Source organism: Phytophthora parasitica (assembly GCF_000247585.1).
Source record: "Phytophthora parasitica INRA-310 unplaced genomic scaffold supercont2.12, whole genome shotgun sequence".
Taxonomy (NCBI): domain Eukaryota; phylum Oomycota; class Peronosporomycetes; order Peronosporales; family Peronosporaceae; genus Phytophthora; species Phytophthora nicotianae.
The window spans coordinates 894,504-906,495 of NW_008648998.1; the positions used below are offsets into that span (position 1 = coordinate 894,504).

The window sequence follows — 11,992 nt, forward strand, 5'->3', positions numbered from 1 at the left end:
CGTTGGGTTCCTGCAGATGGCCGACTGGGCCCTCAAGAAACACCGCGGATACCTCAAGACGTACGGCGATGAGTACAAGAAGCTGCGTCGCAAATCTATCATCCCTTTTATTCTGTAAGGCGATGGGTCGTTTAGTCGCACTTTTGGCGTTTTCTATCATCAAGTGCCGTTGGATGGCATTCAACGAAAAAAAACCATTAAAAACTTGATTGGTTTTTTTTATTTTCGGATATTATGTTATTGACTGCTAATTTCTGTTACCACAGCTTAACAAATAGTTGCTGTTGTATCTACCACGTCCATCTTCATCCAAGTTACATGGCATTTCTAGCCATCAACATCTCCTTTAACTCTTTGGGCAAGTCGTCCCAAAAATCTTTGAAACGCACGTATTCTTGGTAGCCAGGATCACGCATCCGCCATCTCTCGGGCATCTTGAGCTTCGCTTCGATGTTATTCTTCACGTACATGACGCTCGGAGTCATTCCGTTCTCAGCTAAATTTATGAAATGGGCCTTGGCGTTTGCCATCAACTGCGCCAGCACCTCCTCTACGTTGACATTCTTCGGTGCTTGAGCTAGCTTTTCCAGTTCAGCAGCACTTTTGCCAGCTAATCCTGCCAGCCATTTTTCTGCTGCCGGGCTCAGGTTCAAATTCATGCGCTCCTCATCATCCGATTCCTCTTCAGTTTGCGTACCCTCATATCTGCTTGCTCTCAGAAATCTGCCCGTCATGTTGCTATCGTGCGCGTTGTTGATAGACTGGGTAGGCCTCGTGGCAAGCGTGGACTGATTCGCAGCTCCGACTACTTTGGAGCTCGACAACACGGTTGCAGCGACTAGTAAAAGGCTAGAAACTTGCATTGAGAATGCCTACTTCTACTACTGTACTGAAGTACTTACCAACTCGAGTGGAGTGTGTGGAGCGACGGAGGATACAGAATGAGTCGGGCACTGCACAGAGCTTTGTTAGTGGTACGTTTACATACAGTACGAACAGAAAGCCGGAGGACAGAAGCCTTGACCTTGTGTACATGTACTGTCGCTGCTAGTACAGACGAGGACACTTTAATATGACGGACACTAATGAATGACACGGGTTTTTTGTCAATAATTTCAGCCAATAGAATGTCAAAAACAATTTTGTGGCCATGAGCTCACTTCGAATCGTGCCATGGAAGAGCTCGAGCTGCGAATGCTCCAGTGGGGCATCCGCGATGGTGCCGGAGCTGCCGACGACGAGGATGACGCTGCTGAAAGCGACAGTAGCGGTGGCGGTGAGGTGATCTATCAGCTGAATCTACCATCAAAAGGTCGTCGTAGCACGTATTCAAAAGAACTAAAGCTTCGAGTCGTTGAGGAAGTTAGAGCAGGCGGCAAAGTCGCTGCTGTAGCTGCTTCCAATGACGTGCACACTCGCACAGCGTTCGGATCGAGCGAGTGTGCTGCTCACCGTTTCCGCGGCAGGAAAAAAGCTAAAGCCGCTAGTCATTTTCCGCGGCCAGCCAGGCGGCACAATTGAGCGTGATATGAGGGCATACTCGAACCAAGTACTTGTAACCGTCCAACAAAATGGCTGGATGGATACAAGGGTTTGGAACGAAACGTTTATCAACGGTCAGTGGGCAGAATTTGTTTGTGACGAATTCCCAGACCCTCTAGCCATCTACGTCGACAATCTGAAGTGCCATGTGTCCGATATTGCGCAGGAAGCATTCGCGTCGTGGGGGACAGAGCTTGTACCTCTACCAGAAAACACTACTGCTGTACTACAACCTCTGGACGTGGGCATCATGGGCCCGTTCAAGAAGAAGCTACGCTCGCTGACGCTATCCTACAACTTAGCCTCCATCCAGAGGAATGGGTTTCTGCCTCTGCGGGAGAGGCTGCTGGCGCTCAAGCGCATATCTGCAGATGAGAAGAGAAAGCTGCTTGTAGACAGGGTAGTGACAGCGTGGGCGGCCATCAACGAGCGCTGCATCAAGCGGGCTTGGGAGAAAGCTGGACTGTAATACATCTTTACAGTTGATTGGATAAAAATATTAGGATTTGAAAGCATAGTTAACGAAAAACCTAAAGTGTCATATTAAAGTGTCCTCGTCTGTACAATAGTGCGCTCTACAGCATAATATATTATATGATAATCAAAACTCTCTCTGAAGTGGATCAACCGTCCAAATTTGATAGTTGTCGTTCACAAAAAACAATAAAGCTGGATGAATGAGTATGTTATGCATTACGAGTTGTCCAATAATGACGGTATAATCCTGGGTATGCCTGTATAATTAACCCCGGACTTGGTCAACGGACCCACGAACCCTCATGGAAAGTGTCCCCAGTGAAGCCCGATGTATCGATCCAGAGCGAGATAGCGAGGAGACCAAGGAGCGAGTCATGGTAAAAGAACCATCGGATCTTTGAATAAGACGACGTCCCATAAATACCGGTTGGAGGCCTAGCTAGAAAAAAAAACTACAAATCATTCCATCATCATCATCACTTTTTAAAATGACGGTATAAATTAGATTTTGTGGTTTGGAAAGCACCCCAGCACCCTTTCATAATATCAAACCTCACAGAATAAATGCTGTGGCACAATTCCGAACTGCAGTTGTCTTACGTTAGAACACCCGAGTTTTCGTGAAACTGCTATTTTTTTTTGTTAGTATTTGGTTGCAGCAAAAATCCCCATGGGTCAAAAATCAACCGGGGCAGGCATCACTCACGGGAGATGTGAGCGAATTCATGCCTCTCCCAATGCACCAAATGAGCAGATACATTGATATATCAAGTAGTTTTCGCTCAGCTTAATTCTTCCAGGTATTGTTCTGAAGCAGCGCACAATATAGTTCGTTGTCAATAAGCAAGGCGATGTGCTCTTGAAAGAGTTCTGCGTCTTCTTCTACGGTTATTTATTCGATCACTTCACATGCGAAGTAAAGTACAGTGGGTTCACCATCGTCAGAGCACCTTTCACAAAGAATTCCGAGCTGGATGACATCGCTGTGTTTCAAAATGGAAAGCAGATTCCTCAAACCGGAGCTACTTTCAGATTCTTTGTGGTTGGAGAAACTAGCAAAAACAAAAGAACCAGGAATCATCGATCTATACGATGGCCCTTCGTCCAGAGTTCAAAAACTACACAGGATGGTGTGCTTCACAAGTCCAAATGAAGAATGATTTGACGTGGTTAAGAAGAATTCATCCCTGGTGTTGGGCGGGTGGAGACGAATCAGTTGAAGGCAATTGACGTGAACACTGTAAAGGATTTACGCACAGCCGTCGATGGACCAAGTGCACAACAGCGGAGCTTCTTCAGTGCTGGAGCACTGAATCAGTACTCAACGATCCTCAAGGGAATTGATGAGCACCAGAAGTCTGTGGAAACGATGCTGGCGACGATTCCTCAGTATGGAAGATGTAGGAGTCACAGATGGAGATTACGTGGTATTTTGCAACTCGCATTTCATTTTTAATTGGTCATTGCTTTAGTTTAAAAATCCACGTCAAACATCTGATTCAAGAACATTTACTGGAAAACAAGGAGCAACGAAAGGAAATGCATTTTCTTATAATTCAAGAGTGGCGAAGACACGTTAAGGAATGTGCGAATGTGCACTGGCAGGCGGACAAATGCATCAATGCATTCGCGGCTCGAATGTCGGACTCTATCCAATCAACTTCTTAAAGTTTACAATCGTCTTTACACCAGCACTGTCGTTGAACTGCAGCATATACATGTAAGTTAGAAGTGCCTCTGCTAAAAGATGACGACACAAAATTGGGTTGTGGTAAGCATGAAAACGCGCGTTTGCATTCATAATGTGCTCTCTTTCAATCTACAGATAGGTAGGGTCCACCCACCACTCGGACTCATAATCCTCACCCAGAATCTCCGTGATGTCCACCGCCTTCTTGAGCTCCAGACTGAACTCCACTCTCTCATCCATCGCAGCACCAGTGCCGGTGTTATTAAACTCCCTGAAGTGGACGTCGTTCGTGTCGGATGTGGCATCCCACGCAGACCAGCCCTGAGGATTGATGACGTCGCTCAGCTCGCTGTTCTGCCACACAACACGAGCGAACGGACGCCACGGACGACCGAGACAGGAAGAGCCTTTGGGATTAGACCCGTACACTCGAGCGTCGTCGAACACATAGTAGGACGGGTTGTCTTCACCGTTACGGCCGTTCGCAGTGATGCATCCTTTGCCAATAGTCTCGATGTCACAGCTCTGGAACCAGGCCACTGCCTTGGAGCCAAAGACGAAGTCAACAGCTCCACTGATGTACGACTGTGCGTACAGTTGGCGTCCTTTGTTAGCGTACAACGTGTCCTGGTATCCAGTGAAGTTACAGCCGTAGAATCCATAGTCCGTACCATCAACCGTGGCCGCCACAGCTTGACCAACGTTGCCAGCAGTATTGGCGATGTTGAGGTTGTACACGGTCACGTTACTGGCTTTGAATCGCATGGTACTAGTGAGATCATTGCGGCCTTTAGTCAACTCACGCGGGAGGTCCTTCTGCGCTTTGGCATGAGTAATAGTGACCTCGTTGTCTTCGTATGACCTCGCATCACACGTCGAGCCCTGCAGTACCAAAGCACCCGCTAACCTCGGGATAAGTACCTGTTCCTCGTAGATTCCCGGCATGACGAAAATGGTCTGAACGTCCGTAGAGGTGACGTCCAAGCTCTCGACTCCCTTTGACAAGGTCACATAGCTACCGTCATAGTCACCGCTTGCATCAACGACGATGGCTCCTTTGGGAGGCTCGACACGTGCATTGGAACCGCTGCACTTGGCTTCCACCTCGATTTCATCGATGACTTCGGCAGAAGAGCGCAGTGTGATAGCTGCAAGAGCCAAGAAGGGAAGAAAGAGCTTCATATTGCACAATGGACTTGAGTGACGAGAAGAAAAACACAAAGTGATGCCACGCATTTGTTCGTCTAGGATGCATTTTACAGATGAACGCAGCATTACTATGCTGTGTGGACGGGACAAAACTGTACTTTTACTCTTGGGATCTGAGGGTGGACACATTCTTTCATACAAGAACGAGTATAGAGCCAAAGTGAGGATAATTTTTTATCCTTGCATAGACCGAGGAGACGTGCCATCGACATTCGCTGCAAACAGATAGATTCTTGTTGAAGAGATGCAAAGATGTAGCCACTTATTTTTGAGTCACGCGTGCGTTATAAACTGCATTGACATTGGACACAATGCGGCCTCACTAAAACCGCGCCAGTGAGTCATGAGCCCAGCCCATGACGGCGAGACTTCCAACTCCTCTCTCATTTCTCGTTTGTGGCTTACCATTCTGTGCTTTTGCGTCATCCGGCACTAGGAAAGTGAGCCACAAACTCCAGCATTCTTCCTAATTGTGTTTTTTTAATTATTAATAAAGTTTAACTAGCATTAAAATTAGGTTATAAAGGTATTGGGTGGATAATTTTGGGTGAAAAAAGAGCACGTAATGAATCACTCTCCATTTATCCCATGCCAAGATACGCGACTCTTCATGCGCGATCCAAGATCCATTGAGCGGCGACTCACCGCTCGTTGGCGCCGCGTATCATGCAAATGGGTCACTTCACAATCTCCTTGATAGCCATCAAGCATTCTCTCACACTTGTGCTCGAAAATGGCGCGTTTCAAGGTCAATTCAATGTTCCTGTTGACTGCCTTCCTGTGTTTCCTGCTCTCCGCTACCGACGGCCAACAAGTGGGTACCAACTGCTCCGACCCCCGCGTTCGTCGCTCTTGGGATATGTACAATACTACGGAGAAGAGTTTGTACCTGGAAGCCGTTGGTGTCGCCATGGACAAGGGATTCCACCAAAAGTTCGTCCAAATCCACACCGAGTATATGTCCGAGAAAGAGGCCCACAGCAACTGCATGTTCATCTACTGGCACCGCATGATGCTGCTGGGATACGAGAACATGCTTCGCAGTCTGGACTCAAAGTACCAGTGTGTTACGCTTCCGTACTGGGATCATGTATCGGCTAGAGCCCGGCGTTCAACTGGAAACTGCACCAGTCTCCTAAGTTGCTCACCATTCCTCGCTGATTCAAGCGGCGATATGACGGGGGTCAGCAAGAGTCTGATTATCTACAATGTCAGCATCCCGACTTCTTCATCCACTACCTGTATGAGTCGATTCCCACTCTCCCAGTTTTGCGGTAATAATACGGGTTGCGCAAAGTGTATCACCCGAAAAACAAGGAGCGCAATGTCCAGTACTGCGTATCCAGATTCGGCCTCATTCACTTCGGTGTATCAGCAGTTATTCTCCTCCAACGACTCCTACACATTCACCTCTCAAGTCGAGCGCGGCGTGCACAGTAAGTAATTTATTTTCGTGGAAATATTGTTGTATTCTCACTAATGTGTGTGTGTTTTCTAGACACTATTCACAGTGCTCTTGGTGGTGTGATGGCGTATTTCCAGTCTCCTGCTGACCCGATCTTCTATCTTCATCACGCATTGGTGGACCTACTGCAAGTAATTTATTTCAAGTGTCAAGTTGGAGGTGAAAATATTTTACTTACAGCCGGAGCCAAGGGCAACGACTCGCGTTGGTTCAATAGTTGTTCGAGACGAACTACTGGTTCCTACTCGTCCACCGACAATATCACCATACGCGGCTTTGCCTACGACGGAAAGACCGTCGTCAATGTGTGGCAAGACCCCAAGAACATCTTGTATCCATTTTTCAAGGATTTACCTTACAAATACGCCGACTACGTTGATGCTAAAGATTTGGGAAACTATAGTTACACCTACGCGATGAGTGGCGGGCTGGCTACTTTTTACCAGAAGTGCTGGGCATCTACCGAAGTGTCTGCTACTACAACTTTACTAGCAGATGAGCGTCAACACTGGGGACACGGCAGAGATAGAGGAGATCTCTACCCGATAATTGAGCCAGGAACGTCGTATGATGAGAAGGTGAAGCGCTGGAATATTGCACTTTATGAAGCTGCTCGCATTGTTGGATATGAGGAAAAAGCGGCCAAGGACCAGATGGAGATGGTAATGTGCCAATACCAAGAAGACTGTCTTGGTGGCGTTGTCGACTATACGGATCTCTTCCGAGCCAACTTTGGTGTTGAAGGTCATCCACGTTGCTATACTATACTGCAATACTTAGACTCGGGCGATCGGGTCATCGGCATCCCGCAGTGGAAAGCGATTACGAACCGGTTTCTGCCGTGCTCAGCGTACAAGAAGAAGGACAGTCCCGTGTCGGATTTCGCAAAGGCGGTCAGCGAATTGAAGAAAGGCTTGCAAGGAGGCAAGAGTTCGGACGACTACGTCTCGGCTACATACTTTTGAGTAGTGCATGAACTGAAGTTGGAAGGTAGCGAATATTTTTTGCAAATCACCTTACCAAAATTGTGTGTTTGCGTTCGATTTGGCTAAACACAAACAAAGGCTCACGCAAACCGATGGGAGTTGGGGAGTGGGCAGGTAAAAGCAACAAATGGAGGTTGGAATATCGCTACACAGACTTTCGTAGCAGGCAATCGAAGCGCTTGTGAACCACTTGCCAGACTAAAGACACACTGGTGGGTTGATTGCGGTGAGAAAGAATGGCGTCGATATTCAATCCGCGACTACGGGTGCTGCCTATTAGAGGTTCAATCGCATCTATTCGAGTTACCAGACCAGTTCGTCACTCGTGTGCATTGTCCAGGTAAAAAGAACCCCGTTATTTGTTCGGGAACCTATGCTAATGCGAATGCTGCTTCGTATGTGACAGCGGTGCGTGTCGGGGAGTGATCTTATCCACTTTCGTCTTCTTCCGACAACTGCAAATGGTTGTCGGTAAGATAAGCGTTTAATTTCAATTGTTACGTTTTCACTCGTATTATCACGGCACGTTATCTCGCGCAATTTCTATCGCCTTCGAATTAAGTATTGCACTACACGAAGTTGTGGTGTTGGCCCTTCAGCTTCGACTCCGAAATGTCAATCTGCTTCACATCGACCGGTTGTAGTTTGAAAACGTAGATGATGTTTCGAATAGGCTGGAGAAGACGAAGTTTGATGTTCATCTCGAGCTGAAACTCGTCTAGACCAGATTGCGCTGCGATTCTTGTGTTTCGTTAGGCGAACTGTCCAGGCGCTGCTGAAAGAACTATCAATTAAGACGTGAAAATAGGTTAAATTACCTTTGCATCTCTCTCTGGAGGGCGCGAATTAATCGTACCAAAACGTAGTCTGCTGCTGAGACATCCACAAATATGTTTGCCTCAGTCTTCCCCATAAAAAATGAATATCATTAGCGTTGTTCTACGTCGTTTCAATTAAATGTTCGAACAGTACTTGAATTAGATATTTGACGTGATTTTTTAAACTAAAGCAATGACCAACTTAAAATGAAATGAGATTTGTAAAATACCACGTAATTTCCATCTGTGACTCCTACATCTTCCACACATACTGAGGAATCTTCGCCAGCATCGTTTCCACAGACTCCTGGTGCTCATCAAATCCCTTGAGGATCATTGAGTACTGATTCAGTGCTCCAGCACTGAAGAAGCTCCGCTGTTGTGCACTTGGTCCATCGACGGCTGTGCGTAAATCCTTTACAGTCTCCACGTCAATTGTCTTCAACTGATTTGTCTCCATCCGCCCAACACCTGGGATGATATCCACCGACTGAGCATTTGACAGTGAGTCCCATTGAATCAATTGTTTGTGCTCCCGCTTGTATTCATCAGACGTCGGTACGACAAATATTAGCCGAACACTCCTCGGACTCTTCAGCGCTTTCTCCAGTAACTCGAGCTTGTCAAGGATGATCACTATGGCTTGTCCGCTAACAGGATGCATTGAAACGTCTTTCGTATGGAACACGAGAAGTCGTTTCTTCCACACGAGTTTTCCTTTTGGGTAATAAAAGGAATCAATTGAGTCATCTCTAAAACCGAGAGAGATGTGGAATGGTCTTGTTTGTAGTGCAGCAGTCGAAAGACTCCCCGGATCAAAAAAGTCAAACTCCTGACTTTCTTGGCATCGAAAGGTTTTTGACTGTCCATCAGCGAGAGAAATGGTGTGGATTTTACCGCCTCGCTTTAAGGAATCGTAAGTCTTCAATCCAAATTGAATATCACGATCTGTGACTGGTCCCGGATTAGTTGTCGATATAGGCGATTGTGCTCTTCGAACCTGAGGATTTCGATTTTCTCCTGCACCCGAAGTCGTACAAAGTCGGAAACAATTTTAGCTTTAGACAGCCAAGCTTTATCCTGAACTGGACCGTAATGACACAAGCGGAGATTCATACTGCTTCCTTCTCCCTCTTTCACCAATCGTCGAAGCTCAGGTAGTGAATCCATGCTCTTAATTGTCTGCACGAGTGTTTCCAACTGTTTCTCCACAAAATACCTATCCAGTTCAAGACATTCTCGATCCACGTGACCAAAATTGTAAATGCGATCTTCAATAACAGATCGAGTTATCACAGCGTCGATCCCAAGAGATGTGGCGGCGACACACACCTCGTCTACTTTCCGTAGTGGCATGTATAACCTCGTGAAAAATGCATCTTTTTCATGATTGTCGTGCCATCTTTTATTTGGGTTTGTAAAGCATACCAACTTATCAGGGTACGGAGGAGCCACGCACTCATATAGATGAAGACTTCAGGCCCAACGGTTGCTGACAGCCACTCCAGAAATGCGTACGGAATGAGTTCCGAGAAATTCGCAATCTTTTTGCCGTCTTTGAACGCTACGACATTCTTCAGCTCCGAGTCGTTAGAGAAAGATGCTGTGATGATGGCGAAACCTCGGTAGTTCTTGTCTCGCTGAAATCGATTGAAGAAATATCCATAGAACATGGATTTTCCAATTCTTGTGCCCTGAGATTAATGATCACAATATAGTAGCTGACAAACTCAGCCTTACCTGGCGACCCAGTGACAGTGACGCAGCGTTTGTCCCGCGTGAATAGATCGTGAAGAGCCAGGTCATAGTATCTTGAGTAGCACTCACGCACGTAAACTGCGTTGGCAGCTCGGCAGGAAACTCCTCTTGTCTGCTCGGACGCTTGATCCTCTACTTCGGGAGGGCTAAGATCATCAGTGACAACCTCGCAAGCCTTTTCGCCGAACTCCATTGTTTTCTTGCTCGATGATCTGAAAAGTGATATTTCATATCGAATGTTGATATAGAAACAGTAAATATTCGCAATAAGTTTTTAAAACTAGAATTTAACCTATTAATTGACAAAGAACAACGATTTATCGGTTCTCGTCTTCAGAATTTTGATTGACAGTTTGACACTCTTTAAGAGAGATTCCCACTTGATGGAGCCAGGATACGATGAAAAGATGGTGGAGGCCGCCGCACATACAGAATAATTTACGCAAGAGCTGCCCACGCAACACCGCGACATGCCGAAGAGGTTTCACGTGCGCAACTGTCATTCCACATACTATCAGCTGATTCTACGCGACCTCTTCACCGAGAACAATAGCTGCGTCACTGTCACTAGGACACCAGGTAAGGCATGTTGGCTCGTCAGGAGTGGCGCAGGACCTTAAACTCACATCAGATATTTGTTGCGCTTGATTTGCAGATAATGACAAGTCTATCTTGTCTTCGCCACACCCTGAAAAAATGGAATGCTTCACAAGTCCTAATGAAGATCGGTTCGACACACGTAAGTATGGCGAGTATCACACAACGCTACATATGCCCCCGTGGGACGAGGAGGAACCATTTGCCGCTGCCAGATCCCTCAGCACCGACTCCGTGATTACTTGACCTCTGGTTGAAGCGCGCATTCGTTTATTTGGCCATGTAGCGCGAGAGATAAACCCTAAATTTCCAGGAGCTCAGGTTTTAGAAGAAAAGAGAACTCTACGAGCACCAACAAAAGAATCAAGCATTTCTCACAGATTGTTTTGATTTCCGGTGCGTGGACGGCGAAATATCTGGAGCTCGTCTCGACGCACCAACATTTTAGGGGCCAAACTTTGCGCGATCTGGGGTAGTCTAAACGCATTTTGGATGAAGAAACAAAAGAGCGTGCGATTGTTGCAAAGGAGCTGGGCGAAGTCAAGGAGAAACTCGCTGAAGAAGATACGACGATTACCCATGAGAAAGATTCAAATAGTATTGTGCATTTAAGTGCAGCCCTAGCGAATGTGCCGCAGCTGAACAGCGAGGGAAAACTGAAATGAATATCAAGACAGGGTCCGACCGTGAGACGTCGAGTGAGTACGCCTCCTCATTTCTGGGTTGTATACCGTCCATGCAACTATCTAGCTGATGTCTGAAAAGACTCAAAAGACATCGAGATGATGAATGAATAATACTTTCAAAATCAGACGTCTTCATGTCCCGTGAGGAATAATACCAGCGTTGCAATCGCCTTGACCACGCACTTCGACAAGACGAATTGTCGCCACCGGATTCCGATGATAGTCGGCGCTTACCCCCCCCCCACGCGTTTAAGTTGGGAAGTGAGCGGTATCTAATCTGTGTCGAAATCATTGATATTTAATTCTTGACTTTCCGAAATACAATATTCTGTTAATATTTCTATTTCGCTCCCAGAGTGCTAGAGTCTCGCAGTCTCCCATAAAGTGACTATGTCAATCAATGGAGAACTTCGCTTCGCAAGTACTTATATTGAAAGCATCGGTGTCGCATCCATTTGGTCTGAGAACCGCTTGAGAAAGAAGCAGTGGAACGCAGTAGAACCGACGTTCGACGTAAATAGATCTTACTATCAACTGTCACTGGCAAACCGGATTTCTGAACAAGGAAGAATATATCACCACAGCTAACGTTGTGGGGAATGTGTCTGCAACCTGTAATTACCAGGATTTCATTTTGTTAAATACGATCTATATTCGTATCTCTTGAAGTTTCTACTAAACTTTTTTGTTTTGATCATTACCAGACCATATAACCTTAGCTCTGAAATAAACTCCAGAGAATTGCCACGGTTGGACTGGCCTGA

General features: G+C 46.4%; 7 protein-coding genes across 7 annotated transcripts in view; 3 read left to right on the plus strand and 4 right to left on the minus strand.

The window, feature by feature from the left end:
• The window catches only part of PPTG_07614 (hypothetical protein), a gene marked incomplete at its 3' end in the record, with an annotated part of 1,104 nt that extends 986 nt beyond the window's left edge, over window positions 1-118 (plus strand). Inside the window, exon 2 of the mRNA XM_008901894.1 lies at window positions 17-118. Coding sequence (XP_008900142.1) covers window positions 17-118 — 102 coding nt within the window. The remainder of the gene's footprint in view (window positions 1-16) is intronic.
• A 75-nt stretch (window positions 119-193) lies between these two features.
• On the minus strand, window positions 194-1,047 carry PPTG_07615 (hypothetical protein). The gene is made up of 2 exons (XM_008901895.1): window positions 903-1,047; window positions 194-849 (listed from the first exon to the last, which is right to left on the minus strand). Exon 2 carries the CDS (start codon window positions 732-734, stop codon window positions 315-317), a length of 420 nt encoding a protein of 139 aa, XP_008900143.1. The 5' UTR covers window positions 735-849; window positions 903-1,047; the 3' UTR covers window positions 194-314.
• A 2,706-nt stretch (window positions 1,048-3,753) lies between these two features.
• PPTG_07616 (hypothetical protein) lies at window positions 3,754-4,891 on the minus strand (the record flags this gene model as incomplete). Its single annotated transcript, XM_008901896.1, has 1 exon — window positions 3,754-4,891. One exon carries the CDS (start codon window positions 4,889-4,891, stop codon window positions 3,839-3,841), a length of 1,053 nt encoding a protein of 350 aa, XP_008900144.1. The 3' UTR covers window positions 3,754-3,838.
• Window positions 4,892-5,506: 615 nt separating this feature from the next.
• PPTG_07617 (hypothetical protein) lies at window positions 5,507-7,458 on the plus strand. Its single transcript, XM_008901897.1, has 2 exons — window positions 5,507-6,354; window positions 6,417-7,458. Exons 1-2 carry the CDS (start codon window positions 5,652-5,654, stop codon window positions 7,346-7,348), a joined length of 1,635 nt encoding a protein of 544 aa, XP_008900145.1. The 5' UTR covers window positions 5,507-5,651; the 3' UTR covers window positions 7,349-7,458.
• Window positions 7,459-7,938: 480 nt separating this feature from the next.
• Window positions 7,939-8,070, minus strand: PPTG_22162 (hypothetical protein; the record flags this gene model as incomplete). The annotated part of the gene is made up of 1 exon (XM_008902056.1): window positions 7,939-8,070. One exon carries the CDS (start codon window positions 8,068-8,070, stop codon window positions 7,939-7,941), a length of 132 nt encoding a protein of 43 aa, XP_008900304.1.
• Window positions 8,071-8,440: 370 nt separating this feature from the next.
• On the minus strand, window positions 8,441-9,860 carry PPTG_07618 (hypothetical protein; the record flags this gene model as incomplete). The annotated part of the gene is made up of 2 exons (XM_008901898.1): window positions 8,441-8,904; window positions 9,647-9,860. The coding sequence occupies 2 exons, from the start codon at window positions 9,858-9,860 to the stop codon at window positions 8,441-8,443; spliced, it is 678 nt and encodes a 225-aa protein (XP_008900146.1).
• A 442-nt stretch (window positions 9,861-10,302) lies between these two features.
• On the plus strand, window positions 10,303-11,339 carry PPTG_22163 (hypothetical protein; the record flags this gene model as incomplete). Its single annotated transcript, XM_008902057.1, has 4 exons — window positions 10,303-10,524; window positions 10,601-10,684; window positions 11,220-11,240; window positions 11,317-11,339. Exons 1-4 carry the CDS (start codon window positions 10,416-10,418, stop codon window positions 11,337-11,339), a joined length of 237 nt encoding a protein of 78 aa, XP_008900305.1. The 5' UTR covers window positions 10,303-10,415.
• Between the last annotated feature and the right edge of the window lie 653 nt (window positions 11,340-11,992).